This window comes from Hipposideros armiger, unplaced genomic scaffold (genome assembly GCF_001890085.2).
Source record: "Hipposideros armiger isolate ML-2016 unplaced genomic scaffold, ASM189008v1 scaffold_48, whole genome shotgun sequence".
NCBI classification, from domain to species: Eukaryota; Metazoa; Chordata; class Mammalia; order Chiroptera; family Hipposideridae; genus Hipposideros; species Hipposideros armiger.
Window position 1 is genome coordinate 2,255,706 of NW_017731398.1, and position 21,544 is coordinate 2,277,249.

The 21,544-nt window shown below is 45.9% G+C and overlaps 1 protein-coding gene across 5 annotated transcripts in view; it reads left to right on the forward strand.

The window, feature by feature from the left end:
- SH3GL3 (SH3 domain containing GRB2 like 3, endophilin A3) overlaps nt 1–19,116 on the forward strand; it is a 61,571-nt gene extending 42,455 nt beyond the window's left edge. For 3 of the 5 annotated variants that reach the window (XM_019640238.1, XM_019640242.1, XM_019640243.1), the window contains 3 exons: nt 1,238–1,341; nt 2,486–2,595; nt 18,467–19,107. In XM_019640238.1, coding sequence (XP_019495783.1) covers nt 1,238–1,341; nt 2,486–2,595; nt 18,467–18,672 — 420 coding nt within the window. In that variant the 3' untranslated portion in view covers nt 18,673–19,107. Of the gene's footprint in view, nt 1–1,237; nt 1,342–2,485; nt 2,596–18,466 lie in introns of all 5 variants that reach the window. The other 2 variants (XM_019640239.1, XM_019640241.1) reach the window with 1 other exon arrangement.
- The last annotated feature ends 2,428 nt before the right edge of the window (nt 19,117–21,544 follow it).

Genomic DNA, 21,544 nt, shown 5'->3' on the forward strand with positions numbered 1-21,544 from the left:
GCAGCGTGCTGCATCAGGGAGGCCTGTGTCCGTTGCTCTGGCCTTGGCAGTTGATCCAACAGACCTCAGTTTCCCCTTCAGTGTCAATCAAAAGTCAGAAATGATCCTCCCTTATAAAAACTCAGTCCTTTGTCCATTCGTGACAGTGACAGTGCTCTACTTGTCACAGATGAGCTAACCCCCTTCCACCCCGCTCTGGCAGAAGTAAGAGCCCAGGTCTCAGCTGGAAGTGGACCGAGCCTCTCTTCTCATCCCAGGTGACCCTCCCACTTCAACAGTTGGAGTTGTCAAAAGAGTGGTGTGGCCAGTGGAGGAAATGTTTCATCTTCTGACAGGTTTTGGCCCGTGCAAGGCCTGGGTTTATTGCTACCTTGGTTCTGCCTGTCTGGGTTTTTGAAATGGGATAAGTGTGGTAAGGAAAATGAAAGTCTAGGCAGCGACGGCCTGGTTTATAACCGCAGATGAAAACAATTTGCGACTTTGAGGCGAATGCAGCCCCGGTGGGTTCTGCAAGGTGAGTGGGTTAGGTGAGAGAGCAGGGCCGACCTCCTGAAAGCTGATGAGCAGAGGAAGTGAGGCGAGGATGCAGAGGCTTGGGGGAGCGTGGGAGGGGGCGTGGTTTTGTTTAGTGTCTTTGTCTGGGTCTGGAGCTCATGGGCTTCATGCTGGGGCCCCCAGCACCCCAACCCAGTGGTCCTGCCTTGTGGGCTTCCTGAAGTGCTCCATCAGAACCTCGTTTCTGTAGCAGCCTCTCAGACATGTGGGGACCAGGGTGGTCAGGCCAGATGGAGACTTTACCGCCTCACACTGTGCGTCCCCAGGTCCTCTGGGCTTTCTTCTGGGACGGAGGTTTTTGGTCTTTTTTTGCATACACTGTAATTTGGTCACAGATTTCATGGATGTCTGGATTCATGTGAGAGGGGGATGCCACAGCCTTTATAGTTCATTTCTTTCGGCCGTATGTTTCGGGGAAAGGGTTTTGTTCCTATTACAACAGCAACAAATGGGGGTTGGAGGCGGCAAGACTTTGCCCTGGCTTCCCTCTTACCTGGCCCTGTTTCGCCAGCATCCCTAGCTCTGTGCCGGGACCTGTGTAGTTGTTACCAGGGCTCGGAGATGAAATCTGATGAAATGGACCAGAGCCGAGGCAGACGTGGGGCTTCCCTGCAGAGCTGGGTCTCTCTCCGGACATCCCAGGCTCTGGCCTCCGTGGAGTAATTTTCCCCTTCCGCTGCAGGTAGAACAAGTCAGCCAGTTGGCCGTGTTTATAGAGGCAGCTTTAGACTATCACAGACAGTCCACGGAGATACTGCAGGAACTCCACAGCAAGCTGCAGATACGGTAAGAGGCCCCGTGCCCGCCAGGCCTGGGGCTGCACACTCACAGAGGAAGTGAACCTGTCTGTCTGTCCCTCTGTCTCCCTCTTCCCACAGCCCCATTCTGTGTTGAATTTTCTTTAGCTGGTTTCATGGTTGGGTGTGGGGGAGCCCCGGGATGGCCAGCGGCACAGAACTGGGAAAAGGTTGCTGGCAGCTTTTCTTCTTTTGCTTTTCACGGAAGCCCCTTTTCGTGCCCTGTGTTGAGGGTCACCAGGCTGAGCTGCTCACCCGCCTTCAGTTCAGCCCCTACACAACTGTCCTGCCTCATTGCTGCTTGATGAGAGCTTAGCTCCCCATGTCCAGACTTGGGGCGGCGATGGCTCATACTCTCTCCCCGACATCTGGGGGTATGCAGGAGAGCGAAAGGATGCTCAGAAACTATGTCAATACCTGGGGAAAAAAATGGGTTTTTATCTCACCACTGCAGACATCAGGCCATGTTCAAAATATTGACTCCGAGAGGTATTGAGAGTTACAAATACCTTCGGAATCATCAAAGATTGCTGTGTTCCTCATGGCTTTCATGATAAATGTATTCTGTTTTTCTAAAAATTGGCACTATCATAGGTAGTATGCATGATGAATGACCCTAGTCATTAAAATAATGGGTTACCCTATTTTTTGACCAGGTTTGGTAATAACATTGTCTTACACAGGATTCTGATAATGAATACATTTGGAGGGATTTTTGCTTAGAGCAATACCATAATTATGGAGGGAAGACAAAAGGTGTGTCCAGTCTCGGAGGCGTCCACTCTCTGTAGGCAGGAGTTCACCTGGAACTCACAGGAGCACGTTTTCACACCCCTCCTCTGGGTGAGGAGAAAGAGTGAGAGCAGCTCGTGTCGCTGAGGGCCCGGTGAGCCTCTGGCTAGATGCTGCGGAGACTTTATGAGAGAAACACTTTTCAAACCCATAGTTAAAACACTACATTTGGGATGTTACCTCTGTCGCTTTGGGCTACTCAAGAATCAGTGTGTCAAAGCCAGCCTCTCTGTGCCCACCGCCTGTCCCCGGAGTCCGTGGGCTCATCACGGCAGAGCCAGTGTGTACGGGTGGCTGTGCCGCTTCCTCTGATGTCTGACTCATCTTCACATGTGTTACAGAATATCAGCCGCATCCATGCTGCCCAAACGAGAATTCAAGCCACGGCCCCTGAAAAGGAGTTCTAGTGAGCTCAACGGGGTGTCCACCTCCTCGTCAGCCAAGCCGACAGGTGAGATGCCTGTTTTGTGTGCTAGGTGTGCCCCGCAGTCGGGCTGTGCTGCGAGTGTCTGCTCACGTGTGTCCCTGTGTTCTGGTGACTACACTGAGACCCTGAATTTCCTTTTTTGGTTGTTGGGTGAATCCCTTGTATTTCCCCACGGACACCCCTTTTCCTGCTTCCTGGCTTCGGATACTTACATCAATGTTTGAAAACCAGCACCAGGAAGAATGCCATCATATCACTTATTACGTTCTAATGCGTGACATCTTGGCCACAGAACCATCATGCCACATTATTCTTTATACAATAAAACCTTGGATTGCGAGTAATGTGTTTGCGGGTGTCCCGCCAAGACGAGCAAACATTTCTAATACATTTTAACGTGGTAAACGAGCGATGTCTTGCAATACAAGCAGTTTGTTTCCGGAACGAATCATGCTCTCAAACCAAGTTGGCACTTCCATTTTCAACTCTTTAAAAATATTTTACAAATTTTTTTAAAAGTTTGAATTGGCATTTGTTGAGCACCTGCTGTATGCCAGGCAGTGTGTCTTAAGTGCTGCATCATTTTTTAATTAGACAAATGACAAACATATTTGTGAATAAAATGATCAAACTGAGAACAACATTAAAGTGGTATAAATGACATTGTAGTTTCCTGAGATCAGCCCCTGTACTCCAGCCCGCTTCGTACAAGTGGCTGCTGTTAATAATTTGGTATAGACACTGTTATATTTATTTGTGTGCGTGTGTGTGTGTGCTGTAGTCACACAGTTTTAGATTCTTTTCTGCTTTTCAAATACAAGCTCATACTAGGTGTATTGTTCTAGCTTGCTTTTGTGAATGTATCACTGTTTCTTGGATTTATTTCCATGTCATGCATATAGATATCCCCGCTATTTTTTTTTAACGGCTTCATAGTTTTCCATGATATGTACATTTCCCTTTTAACGGACACAAAGGTTGTTTCTAGTTATTTGCTAAAAGGAATATCCTATAGCTATAGAATGTCCTGTATACCCTGATGGGCAAGTCTTTCTTGGAAATGAAATTGCTGAGTTAGAGTGAATGCAAGTTTTAAATGATAGTTGATATTGCCAAATAACCCTCCCAGATGAGAACACTGCTGTTAATGTAGTAATGCCTGCTTCCTCAAACTCATGTCACTAGAGTCCAATTTTTGCCACGCATTCATGAGTAAAAAATGGTATTCAATCTTAATTTGCCTTACTGTGATAACTAGTGAGGGTGAACATTTTTTCTGTATTTAATTTGCCATTTGTGTTTTCTTATGTCTGAATTATCTGTTCATATAATTGGTTCATTTTTTTCCTTTGGGTAGTTTACTTTTTCTTATTGAGTCATAAGAATTCTTTACATATGAGGAGATTGATAGTGTTTTTTCCCAATTTGTTGTTGAGTTTTTAGCATTCTTTATATATCCCAAATACAGGTCCTCTGACGTATATGTGGTTTATAAATATTTTCTTTCACTGTGTAGCTTCTTTTTTAGTCTTTTTACAGTGTTGACAGATCAAAGGTTTTTAATTTTGATGAAGTCTTGAATTATCAGTTTTTCCTTTTGGGATCATGCTTTTGATGTGACGTCTAAGAATTCTTTGCCTAGCCCTAGATCCTGAAGCTTGCCTTCCATGTTTGTTCCTGAGAGTTTTGCACTGACACATTTTACATTTCAGTCCATGATCCGCTCTGAGTTAGTTTCTATGTAAGTGTGCAACTTAGGCCCAGCTCCAGGTTGAGCTGTTGTTCAGCATCTTAGCTGTGGAGGGCAGTATCTCTGGCCCTCATATGTGAGATCTGAACCGGGGCCCTCTGGCGTCCCAAGCCCGCTCTTAACCAACGCGCCACTCGGCCGGCCCCTGCTGCTGTTTTAAGTGTCGTTGCCTGGACTTCTGGATGAAGACACGGGAGGCCCCGGAACCTTTCTGGTCACTCGTGGGTAACAGAAGTGCTCCAGTCACTGAGTGTGTAATGCAGGCTCTTTCTTACACATAGCACTTCAGACCGCTTTCTTTCTTTCCTTTCTTGGGGGGAAGCCTTGCTTCCCTTTCTTAACTTCCGCAGGCTACCTTGAGGTCACCCGACACAGCAGACTGGAGGGGAACAGCAATCAGTACCTTTGATTTATTCTCCATGGCAGCCCTGGGTGCCTGTGTTTGCTTTAGCGAGGTCTCTGAGGACGACCTGAAGTAGCAGCCTGCTTACCTTTGGGGACATAGAAGCTGTTAGCTGTTCTAATGTGCTGGGACCCAACCTCTGATTTCTCTCTCTCGCCTTTTATTTGTGCTTGCAAACTGGGCAGCTCTTATCTTTTTTGTAATGACTCGCTGGATGCACCAAAGACGAGCTCACACACATTAACATTCAGTTTATGCAACTACTTTCTTTAGAGTTACTGGTATGCGGTCTGCATTCAGAGGCATCACCAGCAAAAATTGTCCAAATGTTTTGCCGTGCCCTAACAAGAGTCGCCGTTTTTCACATCCGTTTTTTTCTGTTTCTTCTTCATCACTGCCTGGCTACAGAGTCAGTACCCCTAATTTTAGGTTTTATTTTGGCAACACCCCACTTCTGGTGCCAGTTTCTGTATTAGTTAGGGGAATGGTAGCTGCTGTCCCACAGAGACTTGAGGAAGTAATAGTTCAAAGAGAGAGAAATTAAGAATGGCGTGCAGGACGAGAGTTGCCCCCTGCAGGAAATGAGCCTGAAGTGGCTTGCGTCACTCCCACCCGCTGGCTGCACAGGGTGGGGTCACGGTGAGCTGGGGAGCCACATCCTACCTATGGTTCTGTTACTGTGGGAGAAAGGAAGGCTGGGGTGGCCTGTTGGTGGCCAGTTTGCGGCTTCTACCACACCGACTACAGATTTGTTGTGGAGGAAGAAAATGTCTGTCCTGTCACTCACTGACCTGTCTAGACGCCACCCCCACCCCCAGCTCCTTTCTGTTAGAACGTGGGACCACGTCCATTCCCACATTAGAATCGCCTCGGGGGTGGCACGCTTTTTCTGCAGAAGGCTGGCTGTTGAATGCTGTAGGCTCTGCGGGCTCTGTAGCAGCTGTTCCACTCTGTCGTTTTAGTGGGAAAGCAGCCGTGGGCAGTATGGACATGAGTGGGCATGGCTGGGATCCAGGAAACCACAGTTCACCCACCCCTGTGTTCCCTCATTGGGAAATCAGCTTAGCAGCACCTGTGAAAATTAATCAACGTGTGTATACACCCTCTCAGAGGCTTCATTTTTGAAAACGTAGTGTAAAGAAATAATTTAAGCAAAAATGTAATCCTCCATCTGTTGTAGCTATCTAGAGAAACAAAAAGTTATAGGAGGGGACAACCTAGTGACCAACATTTGTTTTATATATATATATATATATATATATATATATATATATATATATATATATATATACATATATGGGCTAAGTAGGTAATGGTATAGCAGATGGAGTATTACACAGCTGTTTAAAGTTATTAATATGGAAATTACGTAGAAACATAAAAGTGTTTATGGAATGATATTAAGTAGAGAAGAAAGGTGCAAAGTTGTAAGCATGCTATGATTACAACTTTGTGAATCTAGCTGCACATGCCACAGGCTAACTGGTAGGATTATGGGCAGTATTTTTCTTGTTTTCATGATATTTAAGTTGCATTTCAATAAGAATATTTGAATACACAAAAAATGTATTTACTAATGGGGAAAGTTGATGACTCTTAAAGAGCAGGTATACTTCCTTCTTTAAAGCAACGGTGGACCCGATTCTGGTCCCCTGGCCCCCAGGAAGCTCCACGTCACATGTGATGTTTAGGCGCAGCAGCCGTGCGAGTGACCGCAGCTGGCGCCTGTGCCCCCCGTCCCCTTGGATGAGGGTGACCTGCACCCTAGTTAGGAACAGCCCCACTGTGTGCCTGCTGCTCTCGTGTGGTTTCTGATGGTGCCCCCTTCTTTCTCTCAAAAGTTTTTATTTGGATGAAAATACATTAGTTCCCTACTTTTTACGGCTGTTTCTGGTCTGGAAAACCTTTTATTTGAATATTATTGTAAGCCACTTCAAAATTTCTGTTTAGAAAGAAACCGGATGTAAGCAAACTAACTCAAAACTTTGAACACGCGTGCAACCCCAGCCTCCCTCTCCCCCAGTGTACTCGACCTGAATGAAGTGGAAGCAACAGACCCCAGCACCCCAGGGCCCTGTGCCTGCCCCCTCCTCTGCCTTCCGGCCTGCATCCAAATGCGGCAGTTCTTGGAGACAGGCCTTCAGGTCTCAGTCCCCAGACACCACGTTCTCATCTGTTGTGAAGGAGAGAGAGCTCACCTTCCTTTGATGAAGGTGCCTCCGTCTGCCATGGGAAAACTAAGTTTGACCTCTCAGACTGGCAGCATGGAGAGTGCTGTACTCCAATATAAATGACAAAGTATTTTAATTAAAGTATTGCCTAAGGGCATTAGGACGTTGCATTTGAGTGTCGAAAATATGCCAGGTATAGTGTGTTTTGATGCTTTATATACACAACTCATTTCATCCTCATAACAATATTGCAAGGAAGTGATAATAATATCAAATGACAGCAACAAATAATAATATAACAATGTAGCAGTCACACTTACTGAGTACTTACTAGGGGTCAGGTAGTGGACTAAGTACTTTATCCACATTTCTAGCTATAATCATTCCCATGTTCACAGAGGAGTTAAGTGGAGACTCACAGGGGTTGAGATTTTTCTCAAGGTCACAGAGCCAGTAAAGCAGAGCTGGGCACTTCACCTTACCGACAGTTCATATTATGTCATTCAGAAGGAATACGGAGGGTTGTCATTACAATGGTCAAGGGCCTCAGGAATGAATTTATTCCCAAGATGTTTGGTCACAGGAAATCCATGGCCGGCAAGGGGCCGCAAAGGGAGCCTGTTGTATGCGTCTGACTTGGACGGAGAAAACCGTGACAGGACAGCGGGCTCTTTGGCTTTCTCACCCAGGCTGTGCCTGTCAGAGCTTTGTCCCCTCCTCCTTGGCCAGTAGCTCTGTCCCCAGGCAGACTGAGTTGTTGGAAGGGCGATGGTCAGCCAGAGATCATAGACGTGCGAAAGATGGCTTTGAAGCAGCTCAGTGTCCAGTGACTAGATCCTCACTGCTGCCAACTCCACTGTTGGCCACTGTTTGACATGGACGGCCCGTGCCTCCTAAATGTCCCTGGCTGCCTCCCCTAAACTGCCCTTGGCGGTAGCTTTAGTCCCCAACTCTGACACTCCAGCGCCAGGCTTCCCTGATTTGTGGGTGGAATTTGTGAGTGTAAAGGGGTCCTGTACTGTTTGTTTCTCAGGCACAGTTTCAGAAGAAAATGACGTTTTATAGCCTACATTAATGGGGAATTACTTTCCATTAGGATTCTGAATGATTTGCACATAATGTTTATAAAGTGAAGGAAAAATGTCAAGCACTTCACTAACAATTTAAAGCAAAGCTCACAGAACGCTGCCAGAAATGAATTCCAAGAACGTTTTCTTCATCATTTTCTTCTTTCTGAAGGAGAAAAAAAAATGGGGAGATGAAAGGACGTAGGTCAATTAGGCAGAATCCATCGTGAGACGGAGATGGAATCTTTGATAATATCATTTCTAGGTACTTAAGAGAACAAACAGAATGAGCCAAAAATGGAGCAGGGGGGCGGGGAGTGGAAATCACATCTTGAAATGATGGATTGCAGACAAAATCCAAGCGTAGGCCCCTGGCTAGCAGGAACCACCGCCCCTCCAAGCCTGTGAGTACGGGGTCATGACACCTGGACAGTGCATGCTGTCCCTGCATCCCCAAAGAGAAAAGGGGGCTAAGAAAAGTCCTTGAACTGAAATGTGTGCCTTGGTGGTTCCCAGAAAACCACTGGTTTTGAAGGAAATAGTGTAGGAACCAGTTATCTCCGCTCAAGTGTCTTCCCTACTCCGGGTCATTTTTATCAGGCCCCACGTTGTCACTTAGTGAATTATAAATTTAGAGACCAGAGGACAGAGTATATTTTACGTTTTTTATGAACTCATTTATTTATGAAGATCTCTTTTTTCCACTGAAGTTCTTAAAGAGGGTACCCTTTTATATAATCACACGCTAAGGGTTAATATGCTGCAAAACTGGGATCCATTTTAAAAATGTGAAAGGCTGAGGTGAGCGAACAAATGGGGTTCCAACTGTGTGCCGCAGGCCCGTTGCAGAGGCGTTTCAGAGCGAGGCAAAATAAATCTCTCAAGTGGCCTATATTAAGACATTCTAGCTCCCTTTAGGTATAAAAGAGACTTTTATACATTTCTTGATACTTCTAAGAAAACTAAACATATCGGAAATAATGTCTAGAGCCTAAGTCATTCCCCTCATTGGAGCAAAATCTCTAGGATTACATTAGAAAATAAACATGTATTCAGAAGTAAAGTGTGAAGTTTGAAAATTAAAAAAGACAAGCACTTTGCAAATAGACATATACACATTTTTTTTAACCTAAATTTCCAAAGAGGAAATTAAAATTTCGGAGAGCAATGGCAATGGTAATTGCACAGTCAGGGGGTTATTTCTTACTTTTCTTTCCTTCTCGCTCTTTTTTTTTTCATGTTTTTTAAAAAATTTTTTCTTCCTGCTGCCCCCCAGTGCGTTTCCGTATATTATCAGTGCTGGTTCAGAGTCAGAGTTTTGACAAGAGAGAAATAGACAAGGAAACAGGAGTCCCTCAATGTCGTTCAAATTCTGGCACTTGTTAGTTGTGTCACTTTGGGTAAATTTCTTAACGTCTCTGGACTGGTTAGAACGTGTCCGTGAATGAAGTGATTGGACTGAATACATTTCAGGGTTCTTTTCTAGCTCTTAAATTCTGTGGCTGCAATATTTATCATTTATAAGCACTTAGCATTCTTAGACATTTGAAAAGTACACAAGTTCAACATTTTCTATTTTGTATATTTAAAAAATACTTAAAAATAATATGTGAACTATGGTTATTGTTTATTGGTAGCTATTGATGTGGGAAAGGGGAAAGAACTTTTTTTCATTTTTCAATCTGAAGGATGCTTTAGAGCGACAGGTTTTCTCACTGCAAGGAATGGTTGCCTCCTAAATAGTCTGTCAAAAGAGTTTTTGAAACGCCTGTAAGACATAACTTCTAACTTAGTAGTGAGAATTTTAATACTACTTGGCTGAAATGGCAATATGATCGTATTCTCTCAAATGCATATTTAAAAATCTTAATATGTATCCTATGATCATATGTTAGGTCTTTAAGCTAAAATTTAAAATATGATCACCTAAATATTAAATTAAGTACTATTACGTATGTAATTATGTTTTTAAAAATAGCATAGAAGCCCATTGTTTCCAGGGATTACACACAGGGCAGCTATGTACCCAATTACAGAGGACTCTGTGAATGAATGACACCCCCTGGACTTGTCCACCCCCTGGACGCTACCTGGCCTCAGGTGCAAGCCCTATTGCCAGATTCTGGGAATGAGAGACATAGGAAAGTGTAAGAAAACAGTGCGGGGCCAGTGACAAATGGCTGACACCTGACTCCAAGTCAGGAGTGTGCCAGGGAGAGGCAGGTCTGTAGCCAACTAGAGAACCCTGTCCTGTCCGAAGTGGGCAGCTGTTGTCAACGCGGCTGCCTCTCGCTGAGAATGTGGGCCCAGGAGAGCCAGCCTTCTGGGTTTTTTAAAGAGAAGCCAGAAACCATATACTTAGGTGCATTCTCCCAATTTTTAAATACTGGCGACTAACCCACAGGGTACAAAGCAAGGAGCAGGCCAAACAAAACATGCTCTGCAAGCCGATCCCTATGCCAGTGGCCAGGAAGCCACCCCTGATTAAGACTGTCATTTGTCTTCCTCCTCTCCCTTAACTCTGAGTGGCAGAGGCAACCCATAAGCAGTGGACCTGGCTGGGGTAGAGGGGTCACCTCCCAGGATAAGTAAATGGGCCGCAGCTCCTGACATAGCTGCAGAAGTCACCTCACTATGGCAGGTCCTTGAATGACGTCCTTTTGTTCAACGTCATTTATTTATAATGTCGATGAGATGCTATAGAACCTCTGGCTCTTGTTTATAAAAGTAGCCTGTGAGAAAATTGGTTTCATTAGATACCATTTCCCTTAAAGGCACAGCACCTATCGATGATGTTGAGGACTTACTGTATATATAAGTCAAGGCTTTGTAAAGTGGAGGGCAAAGACTTTACTAGTTAAACCCAATTCCTGTAACCTGTGTGAGTTCTGGAGTATTGGTATTAAGGTGAAAACAAATCGCATATGCTTATTTTTAAACTTGATTGATTATAATGATTAAGCTTGAGTTCAGTTGACAAGTAATTTCAATAAATCACGCCTATGGATAAATAGAGCGTTCTTATCGCTAGGAAGACAGTTCGTAGGCTTTTTACTGAACTTAATTTAGTAGTTGACTATTTACCTGCCTCAGCCTGCTTGGGCTGCTATAACAGACTGCCATGGACTAAGTGGCTTAAACAACCAACCTCTATTTCTTACAGCTCTGCAGGCTGGGAAGTTCAAGATAAAGGTGCCAGTAGATTCAGGGTGTGGTGCAACTGGCTGTCTTCTTCTTCGTCCTCACATGGTGTCACTCTCCCATACCCAAGGTCTTTATCTTCATGACTTGACACGTCCTAAAGGCTCCACCTCCAGATACCACTGATTGGGGATTGGGGCTTCAACAAACGAATTTCAGGGCAACACAAACATTCAGTCCACAGCACACATTGACCATAGATGAATACTTAAATTTTGCAGAGAAGGAAATTAGGCCCCAGAGGTGACCTAATCCAGAGCTAGAACCCAAGGATCAAAAATTTCTCTCTAACATGTTCTTACCAATAGACAAAAATATTATTGTAGAGATGTTGAACAAAGTGGTTTTTGTAGTATTTGTCAGAATCATGCACTGATCCTTTGTCTGGGTCAGCTAAAGGGAACGTGTTAGCTTCAAAAAAATTTTTTTTTGCTGCAAGAGCTTGAGATTTTAAATTGGAAAAAAATTTAAGTTTTAAAATTTGAAGGCTACTTGAACAAGATTTGCTTGTTCTAATTCAAAAGCGATGGTATCTACTCAGCCGAGCGTGGTGCCTGGCCCAGAGTATCCACTCAGTGCATGGTGGAGAATGAGCCTGAAATAAACTTGAAAGTTCCAATCAGTTTTTTTACCCCAACATGTTAAGAGATGAACTTTCTAGTCGGATGGTGTAGGGACAGTCAATTCTCAGAGTGACATTGGTGGTGGACCCAAAGCCTCCAGAAGGAGACTTGGGTCCCATTCCTGATCGGGCCACAATTCCACCTGCTACTGGGCACCTTCCTCCGTGCTCCCTAGTGGCCACATGGGTGGCATCAGAAATAAGAAAAACCTTCTGAACTACAGACCAGGAAGTGAGCTGAAAATGAGCCCACCCAGCCAAGAGGAGTGGCACCTCCAGGCCTTCCTGTTCAGGGGGCTTTGGAGTCAGCAGGAGGCCTAAATCCTGGTTCCATACCTGTGGGTGTCGATTTCATCACCACAGGAATGGGAATCGTCATCAGACCACGCAGGGTTCTTCTAAGGATTAGATCAGCTCATGTAAACTAGAGGTGCTGGGCACGCGTGGTACTTGCTACAGAGTAAGAGCCCCCAGCGCAGCTGTGGTCAATGCTACATAATTGGTTATCTGATTTCCCAGCCTACAGCAGACTGAAGGCAGCAGATTAGAGAGGCCTGAGGGACTCTTCAGGAAGGCCCACTGACAGCAGGAAAAAGTGGCAGGTCGCAGCCTGGCTACAGAGCAGGAGCAAACCCTCAAAAGGCTCAGCAGTGTGGGGCATTTACTAACAGACAAAGAGCTCTCTGCAGGTCAGTAGCTTCTTCCTGGGATGCCGCACCTTTACCCTGATAGGGACTCATGTTGATACAAGCATGCAAATCGCTTCTGCATCCACCCCTCCGTCCCTCAACAAAGTAGGTGCGTGGGGGTCTAGTTTGCATTTTAGCAGGGATGCTTTGACCACATGCTTCCGAGTGATGGGCTCCCCAATGTCAGGGCCAGCTGAAGGGCAGGGAGGGCATTGGGCTCCTTTGCTGGGTTCACAATAACCCACGTTCAAATACAGCAGAAGAGCTGTGATGCTGAGTGTGACAGCGCAAAGGATGGCCCTGCCCCACTGACGTACTCCGTCCACCTCCATCTCCCTCCAAGTCAGGATTAGAATGACAGCCCGTGAGTACAGACTCCCGGATCCTGGCGTGTGGCAGAGAGAGAGGGGCAGGCTGCAGAGATGTCAGTCCCATCAGATGCTATCTCCACATCTCCTCTCGTGTGTCTAATCCACCCCTGGCATGGACACCACTTTTCTATTTTTTGTTTTTGTTGTTGTTTGTTTTTTAATTGAAGCCTTGAGCCGTTCACTTTGAAGCAGGACTGAGTGCATCCCTGAAGGACACCCCTCAAGCGTCACTGGCAAGGTGAGGCGGGACCTGGGCAGACCCTCCTGGGGCTCAGGAAGGATTGAGGTCGAGAACGCTCACTCCGAGGACTTTCTAAGGCCCAGGGGAGCTCCCCGGGGCATGCCACGCTGAAGATCCACAGGCTCGTTCCCAGCCCAGCTGACGGACCACCCCGTTGGCCGGCGTGGGCTCAAAAATTGAGTGGGGGGAATTCCCAAGCGAGGGATTTTCAGAGTGGGTATGTGACAGTGACCAAGAGCACAGACTCTCCACCTCGATGAGGTCACTGTTGCTTCATTGCTTTGAGCCTCTGCGTGCTGCAGCCTCCGTCCATCAAGTTGGGGAAATTACGGTGCCCCATCAGAGGGCTTCTCTGAGAATTAAATCCACTCAGATCTCTGAGGCACTTCGACTAGGGTCCTGGCCCGTGGCAGACACTAAAAACCAAGGGTTATTATTCCAGCCCCATAACTGACTCGGGCTGCAGAATGGTGGGGCTGCTGCTACCGGAATAAAACATGCTCAGCATTTCTGTGTGTGCGAATGGCCCTTTGCATTAGGGACCTAGGGGACAAAAAGGTGAGATGGGGGAAGGGCACTCCAAAGAATTTTCCTGCTGTTAAGAGGGGACCCACTGCTGTTAGAAACTGGACTATATTATTGCCAAGAGGGAAGGGACATTTATTTTAGAGGAGAACATGATTTTCCTACCTGGCCTCTTGTGTTAGGGTCTCCTTTCGTCTTTTTTTCCTAATGGTGTGGAACAGAGCTCGAACAATAAATATTTAACAGGGAAACTCCCTTTTCTCTGTTAAAATCATCTTTGTGTCAAATGCTTTCACAAGGTGTTTTCCCCACCTCTGCTCTCGTGTTACCTTACGCCAGGTCTCAGGAGTCAGAAAAAATAAACATGAGCTCCTTGGCCAGGCAGGACGCAGCCTTCTCCCTGGACAGCACGAGGCTGGGGTTCCAGCTGCCTGTTCTGTGGACGGCACACACGTCACGTCAGCCAACCAGGGGCTTGTGGGTGCTGAGTCACAGAGATTTCAGGTGCCGGCTAGTAAACACCAGTAAGCATGGAGGCGGAGGTGGTCCCACTGGGTAGGATCCATCTTTTTTTATAGGAAGACTTTGGCAGAGGTGCTGGCTTCTTCTGATGGTAGGAAGTTAGGCGTTAAGGCACCTTGCATGTGTGCCTGTCCAACCCAGTTAGACAGGCCCCACTGGGGAATGTAGCCGATCCTGCCTGGGCTTTGGGGCTCCATCCATGGTGACACTGACTCATCTTTTGTTGGAGGGAAAATTCACACAGTCACTTAGGTGGGCAGAAACTGTATTTGTCTTTAACTGAACTGAACTTGCATATGAGCCTCCATTTAGACCAATGGCGGAAACAACTTAATCTTTTTTCCATTTCTACAGTTGGCCAAAAAGGGGGGGAAAAAAAAACACCTAATCTTTTTTCCATTTCTTCTAATGGTGGAAAAAAGTGTAATCTTGCCATTTCAAGGTAACTCGGTCTCTCTTCCAATAGAAAGCATAGACTATCCATTTATTACTTGGTCAATTCAGGATTTAAGCCCAGTTCCGTTGAAATTCCTTGTCAGGTCTGTTGGGTTTTCCTTAAAGGTTCTCTCCTCCCCCCACTTCTCCACCCCAAGATGTTGCCTGGGTGCAGCGGGGAATTTACAGAGCGTCATGGCGGCAGGTGAGGCTTGTCTGGGCCCTGACTGACTGCTTTCACAGCTGAGGTGACTTGTCAGATCTCTTCATCCTGAGCCCACATCCAGCCATCTCTGGCCCAACGGCCCCCTCTCCCTGTTGGGACTCAAGATTTGCTTGTCGTTCACAGGGCGCCAGGTTTGGCTCACTCAGGTCCCCTCTCTGGGTACTTAAACCACCTACAAGCCCCACTGTGCTCAGCCCACCGTGTTGGTCTAGAGCCCTTGGGAGCCCACCTTCGCCCAGAGATCCAGTGGGCAGTGGGGCCTCAGACACCGGACCCCAGGGTGGAGTCCAGGGACCATTTCAGCCTTCTCGCCCACCTTCTTCCGTCTCCAGGCCTCTTCCCCACCTCCAGGAAAGGCGTGCGTCTCTTCTCTGGATGGCAGGAAAGAGCCCTTCCCTCGCCACAGCTTGTAATAAAATCTCTGGGCTCTGAGCTCTTCAAGCTCTGGTCCCTTGGAACCTAGAAGATCAATCTCTCCCTCCCCCCCTCCCCCATGTCATAAAAGCCTATCTGGCTCTGGCACAAGAGCCAGAAAGCCTTGGCTTCCACAGCCTTTCACAACTGAAATGGTATTACTTTGGAGCTAAAACGCTTAACATCAACTGCTTTGTTTGCGTGCAGGTTCCACCCTCTCCCTAAAGTAAGGGAGGCCACAGCACTTGAGTTGAGGGCCCCAGTGTGACACATGCATTGCATGGTATTTCAGAATATGGCCTGGCTGCGTGTGTACCCAGGACAGCCCGCCCAAGCTCTGGTGGGTGTGGATTGCCCCAGTGCCAGCGCTGGTGAGAACCGTGCCCGGTGCTGGGCAGCACAGACGCAGCGGGAGGGCTGGGTGCTGAGCCTGACCCGAGGCAGGGAGCTCTCCAGGGGTCTCGCGAGAGTTAACGTGTTTCGGGTTCCTTCGCTGATGGAGTGTGATAGGAGTGCTGGTGGCTTTCCAGCTCTTAGACAGTCCAAGTGCGTAGTGTGGCCGTGGTCCCTCGCTCGGAATAAATGAAGTGAGAAGCGAGGAGTGTGTCTGTTCCCTGATTTGTTCCGTGTGTGTAGGGAATGCCCCCCTGTGCACATGTCGGTGGTGGCTGGGATAAGTGCAGGCTTGCCATGTGGTATTTATTTTAGTCACTGCAGGTAGCTTACAGAGTAAATGGGAGGGAAAATGTATACAATTAGCCCTGCACTCAGTGTGATGGGGTCTTGGCAAGCCTTCGCAGTGTCATAGATCCTGTAGGAGGTGACATCAGGAGGGCAGGTTACAGGCTGGGGTCTGGAGCCCTGGTGTCTCCGTCAGGCTCCCCGCAGGCCCGGCCCGGGGTCAGGCTCCTGTGACCTCTTGGAGGGATTGTTATCTCCTCTTCAGAAGGAGGACAGCCAGGTACCCTTCCAGCATGAGCATTTCGTGGGGGAAGCCATGCTCCCCACGACTACACTGTGGTTTGGAACCATGGGAACCGCTGAGGCCACGTGCCCCCTTTGGGGTCCATAGCGAGCTGGAGTGGGGCGACCACATGTTTCCAGACATGTGAAGTCACTATCATAACCTGTCCTAGAAAGCATTCTATGTTCAGATCATTTCGGACAGTTTTTTTTTTCTTCAAATCTTCCAAGTTTGACTATTTTAGAAAATAGAAAAGCGTTTATTTTACAAAGCTAACATACTCGCATACCAAAACCTGACCAGAAATAAAGAGGAAGTAATTTCATTTTTAAATACAGGAGCCAAACTCTTAAATAGTAACAAACTCAGTCAAGCCATAGGATACGAAGTATAACACAGAAATAAGTGTGGTTTCTTCAAGGCATGCAATGGCCATTCATTTTTTAAAAAACTCTTATAAAATTAATCTTATTACTCAAAAAATATGATCCAGTTAAAATAGAAATGAGATTTTTGTGGGGGAAACTCGATCCATTGGTACTAAAGTTTACCTTGTTGAAGGATTTCGTGAGAATAGGAAATTTGGAAATAGAAGAGTAATGATGAGAAACTTGCTTTACTAGTCGTTAGCATTTATTTTACAGCTACAGCATTTTAAACGATACAGTACAGTTATTGAAATGGATCACTGGACCAAAATGGAAAAGTCCTAACATAGATCCAGGTGTGCATGATAATTAAATGTGTGAAAAAGATAAAAGTGGTGTTTGGAATCAGTGGAGAAAGAATGGGCTATTTAATAAATTGTGTGGCGATAACTGCTACCACATTATTAAAAATATACATGCCTTTATTTGCCAAATCCACATGAATTAAAAGAAAAAATTTCATGTGAAAAAATTAAGAAAATACTGAGATAAATTTAGTTGAGTGTTCATATATAAACGTGGAAGAGAAACCATGAATGAAAAGTGTGATCAACATGACTGCTTGTGCTGTTTAAAATTTCTGTGTGTGCCAAAACCAAACAGAAGCCCCTTCCGTCCCACCATACACTCCAAAACACAAAATGAAAAAACCGGATGATAAGCTGGGAAACATGCTTGTATCAAAACGGCAGATCAAGGGTTAATATTTACAGTATAATAGGGGCTCCTAAAACTTTTAAGATAATGAATGAAAGAAAAGTAAGTTGATAGTAAATGTTAAAAGTTCTTGGAAAAATTTATGTTCTGTGAACAGCAAGTTCCCTTCTAGAAGTTTACCCTCGGGAATTAATTGCACACATTTGTAAATACACATATGTTAGGATATTTTTCAGAGTTATCTATGAAAGCCAAGAGAAAACAAAAGCAAGTAATGAAGAAAGGAGAAGGGAGGGAGGGAGAGAGGGAAGGAGGGAAGGAGGAAGGAAGGAAAGAAGGAAGGACAGACCTTAAATACTCAACAATAGATTGATTAAAAAATTATGTTCTAGTAATATAATATAGTTGACAGCTGGTCAATAATTAAACGTAATCTGGAAAGATGTTCACTATAATGTATATAGGAAGATCCTTTTATGCAAATTATATGTAAATACATACACAAATATATTCGTAAGGATATCTGGAAGCTTCTATGACAAAATGTTATTTTACCATTGGTTATCTCTGGGTTAGTGGGTTACAGCTGAGTTTTCTCAATTTTGCTTACATGTCTCTTTTTTTTTTTTTTTACCATTACCATGTTTTCGTTTTGAAGTAAAAAAATGATTATTAAAAAATAAATGTTATTCTGAGAACCCTGGGTTAGTACAGTAACTCCAAGATGTGAGTTTAGTCTAAATATTCAAGCTCCTGGTCACCAGATCTGGGAAGATGTCCCCCGACCACCCAGGCCTTCCCTGCTTCCTTCTCTGAGCTTTCCAGCTATAAGTGATTCACCACGTCACCTTTGTCCTTTAAATCTTGTCAGGTGTATTGTCCCGTCTCCACAGAGAAGCTAGAAGTTCCCTGAGGGCAGGGGTTGGACCTCGTTACTCTGTGTGTCCCTTGGGCTCCAGGCAGAGCTGCGTAGCTGCTTCAAGGCGACGTACTGAGCCAGAATTCTCTGGCTGGGGGGACCGATGGGAAAAGCCGCGGGCCCTGGAGGCCAGTGGGGGTGTCACCGCCTGGCTACGGGCAGCTGGGAGAGCTGAGGAGGGCAGAGACCACAGCCCAGCCCCAGGTCTCACCAGCCGTCCACCTGTCCAGTTCTCCATGGATAATGCATCACGTTAACGTGTGTTTTTTGTCTCCATGTAACGTGGACAGGTTCTCATGCTCCCCTGGACCAGCCCTGCTGCCGTGGCCTCTATGACTTTGAGCCAGAAAACCAAGGAGAACTAGGATTTAAAGAAGGGGACATCATTACACTAACGAATCAGATAGATGAAAACTGGTATGAAGGGATGCTACGTGGGGAGTCCGGATTCTTCCCCATTAATTATGTTGACGTGATTGTGCCTTTACCTCAGTAAACGTGTGACTCACACTCTGGACCAACTTTCGTAACCAAAACGAGTTTCACGCCAGTGTTATGTGTGGTGGTATGTGACACCTCTGCTCTTTGACCAACTTCGTGACTTTTGTAATGTTGTGTTCCCTTTATAATGTATTTTATATCAAGTTAATTTGTACAAATGATTTTCTTTTCTTGTCGTAGCTACCTGAAAATATAGTTTTCCTTTTTGCTGACTGTCCTAAAAAGTCCATTGGTTACATTAATGGATGAGCTTCTTATTGCTAAAAAAATAAATTGCACCCATTGCAGGTATGTCAAGGAATTGCCCACTGCAAAATTCAAAACGAAGAAATGCTAACTGTTATCGTCACATGATTGATGGCATCTGGTCTTTTCCTTTCGTCGTGTTTTAGCTGACCTGTGAATAGCTCAATAAATATGATACACCATGTTGGCAAAAGGCCTTGGTTTTTATTAATGTTACATTGATTTTGAAGTGCAACCTTCCAGCTGCAAACTCGTCCTCTGCCCCATGGCTGACCAGGGGGTCCCAGCATGGATGCTTAGGTGTTTGCGCCCGACCACGTCAGCCGGCCTGAGAGTGGGACTTCCCTTTCCACCTGACTCAGCCATGGCACAGCCTCCTTCCAGTTCGTGGATGGAAAACCCTTCCATGCACCGTCAAGTCGATTTATAAAAGAGTCTTGACTCAAGCTTTCCTCAAACTCCACATGAAGCAGAAGTGGCAGCCCAATCCATGAATTTAGAGAGAGGTGTGTGTGTCACCCAGTGCCTTCCTTTCCTCTTCCTCATAGGATTTGGCCTGTCTGCAGAGAGAGCATGCTGTGAACCACCCCTGGCCATGCTGTGTGCCTAGAGATAAAGAACCCTGCACTATGGGCGAGGCCCAGCGTGCTCTGGGGCCTTCTGTGACTGGGTGGGTAAGTCCGTCTGCTTGTGGGGCTCAGAATGATGCAGCCTCTGGCTTCGAGATCTGAGCTGCCTTCTCCAATAAGAAGATGATGTTTTGGTTTCCATATGTCTCATCTTTTGCTTACTTCTCAGTTGGTTCTTCAAATGCCAGCATCTGGCTTATTTTGTAGGAACTTTGAGAATAAGGCGGGGGTGGGGGAGGGGTGTAGAGGGGCGGCATTTGGGGATTAAAGTGGCACATGGGAGAGGCTCAGAGTGGGACCAGGGCACGTGACTTTGGACATTAGTGTGTGGGCACTTGTGTTTTTCTCTGTGACAACTTTCTATAGTTTCTATTAAGGCCCATGTTAGAGTGGCGACTGCGTTCAGAAGTCCAGACATCGCATGAGTTGAATAGTGTTTACAAGTTTTTACTACCTCTGTTGCGTTTTGTCAGGTAGGCCAGTCAAGCATTAGGATATTTCCCTGCTGGGATGATATGCATCAATTTTCCATCCAGGTCCAAGGCAGGTTGTCCCAGAAATATCATGACTTTTCTGCACTAACATTCTCTGTGTGGCCCCCCTCCCCACACACACTTGTCGTGTTTGTCAGTCTTGGCGATTCAGGTACCCATAGAAATGTGGGGGGCTTCATGATCAGCTAAAAAGAAAAGGGGGCTTCTGTTGCATCAGAAAAAAGGCTGCATCTCATATACCTTAGTCTTGGGAGTTAGGATGTGTGAGGACCCGGAGCAGAGGTGATACGTGGCAGGATAGTTGAGATGGTTTAGAGAAGAGGTTCTCAGGTCTTCCTGTACGTTAAACTCTGGACAACTTTAAAAAAATATATGTCAAGCCCTTAGCCCTACATTTTGATTTAAAAGATTGGGGTTAGGCCTGGGCTTTGGTGAGTTTTTTAAAACCCCTCACATGATTCTAAGATACAGCCAGGATTGAGAACAGTGCTTTAGATGGACAGACGGTGGTGCCTTCAGCAATACCGGGAGATAAACTAGGCAAGTACTGACTGCGGGAGTCTTGTGAGGTTCCAGTAAATGGCACCCCCCTCTCACTCCTGAGTTATACACAAACCAAGGCATTAGAAAAGTGTCCAAACAGATAAGCCCAATACATAACCTGTATTGTAAGAGGCTCCGTCAGAGGATGTAGTTTCAGATGCGAGCCAGAGGGCCTGCCACTTCAGTCCCACGGTCATCAGACACTCACCTCCAAGAGCAGCCGGGCTGTCACACCTACTGTGAGCTTCCTGCATGGCTGCGGGCAGTCAGACCGCAGCGTGTTTCCTGCTCCATCTTTGAAGACAGAGGAGGGAAAGCAGTATTGCAAACCTGTATTAGTTACTCTCCTTTGTACTTGTCACATGATTTATTTCCAGAGCGTTCTCCTTCTTGGCAGGGTCCAAGGAGGCCATTCACAGTACACAGCCGTCTTTCCTCATCATGGGGGCCATCGCTGGCCATGGCTGCACCAACCCTGTGAGTCTTGCTTGTGGGGGTAATGCCCTCCACCATTTCCAGCATTAATACAGAAATTCCCATCCTCTCCATTTGGTGATTTCAGTGAGGAACGGGTGGTTTGAGTAAAGCATTTGAGCTCAAATCATCTTGGATCAGAAGTCTCTGCCTGACTTGAAATTTCATGTCAATAACAGGGTTTTAAGAAATTCCTTCTCATTTTCTTTATTTACAATTTGCAGAACAAGGGACATTTTATTCTCTCTTTTCCTGACACCATGCATGCATTTGGGGATACTAGTTTCATGAAGTCTTTTGGTTTCTTTCTGAGTGCTTTAAAAACAACAGAAATACACATCTCTGGCCCATATGTAATGAAGTAGCATTTAGCAATTTCATGGGAAATGTGGAGGAAGGCCCACCCTTGCTTTGATGGTAAACCAGAGACCCAGACTAGGATGGAATGTCAAACTTGCCTTGGAGGATTCAGGGGCCTCTG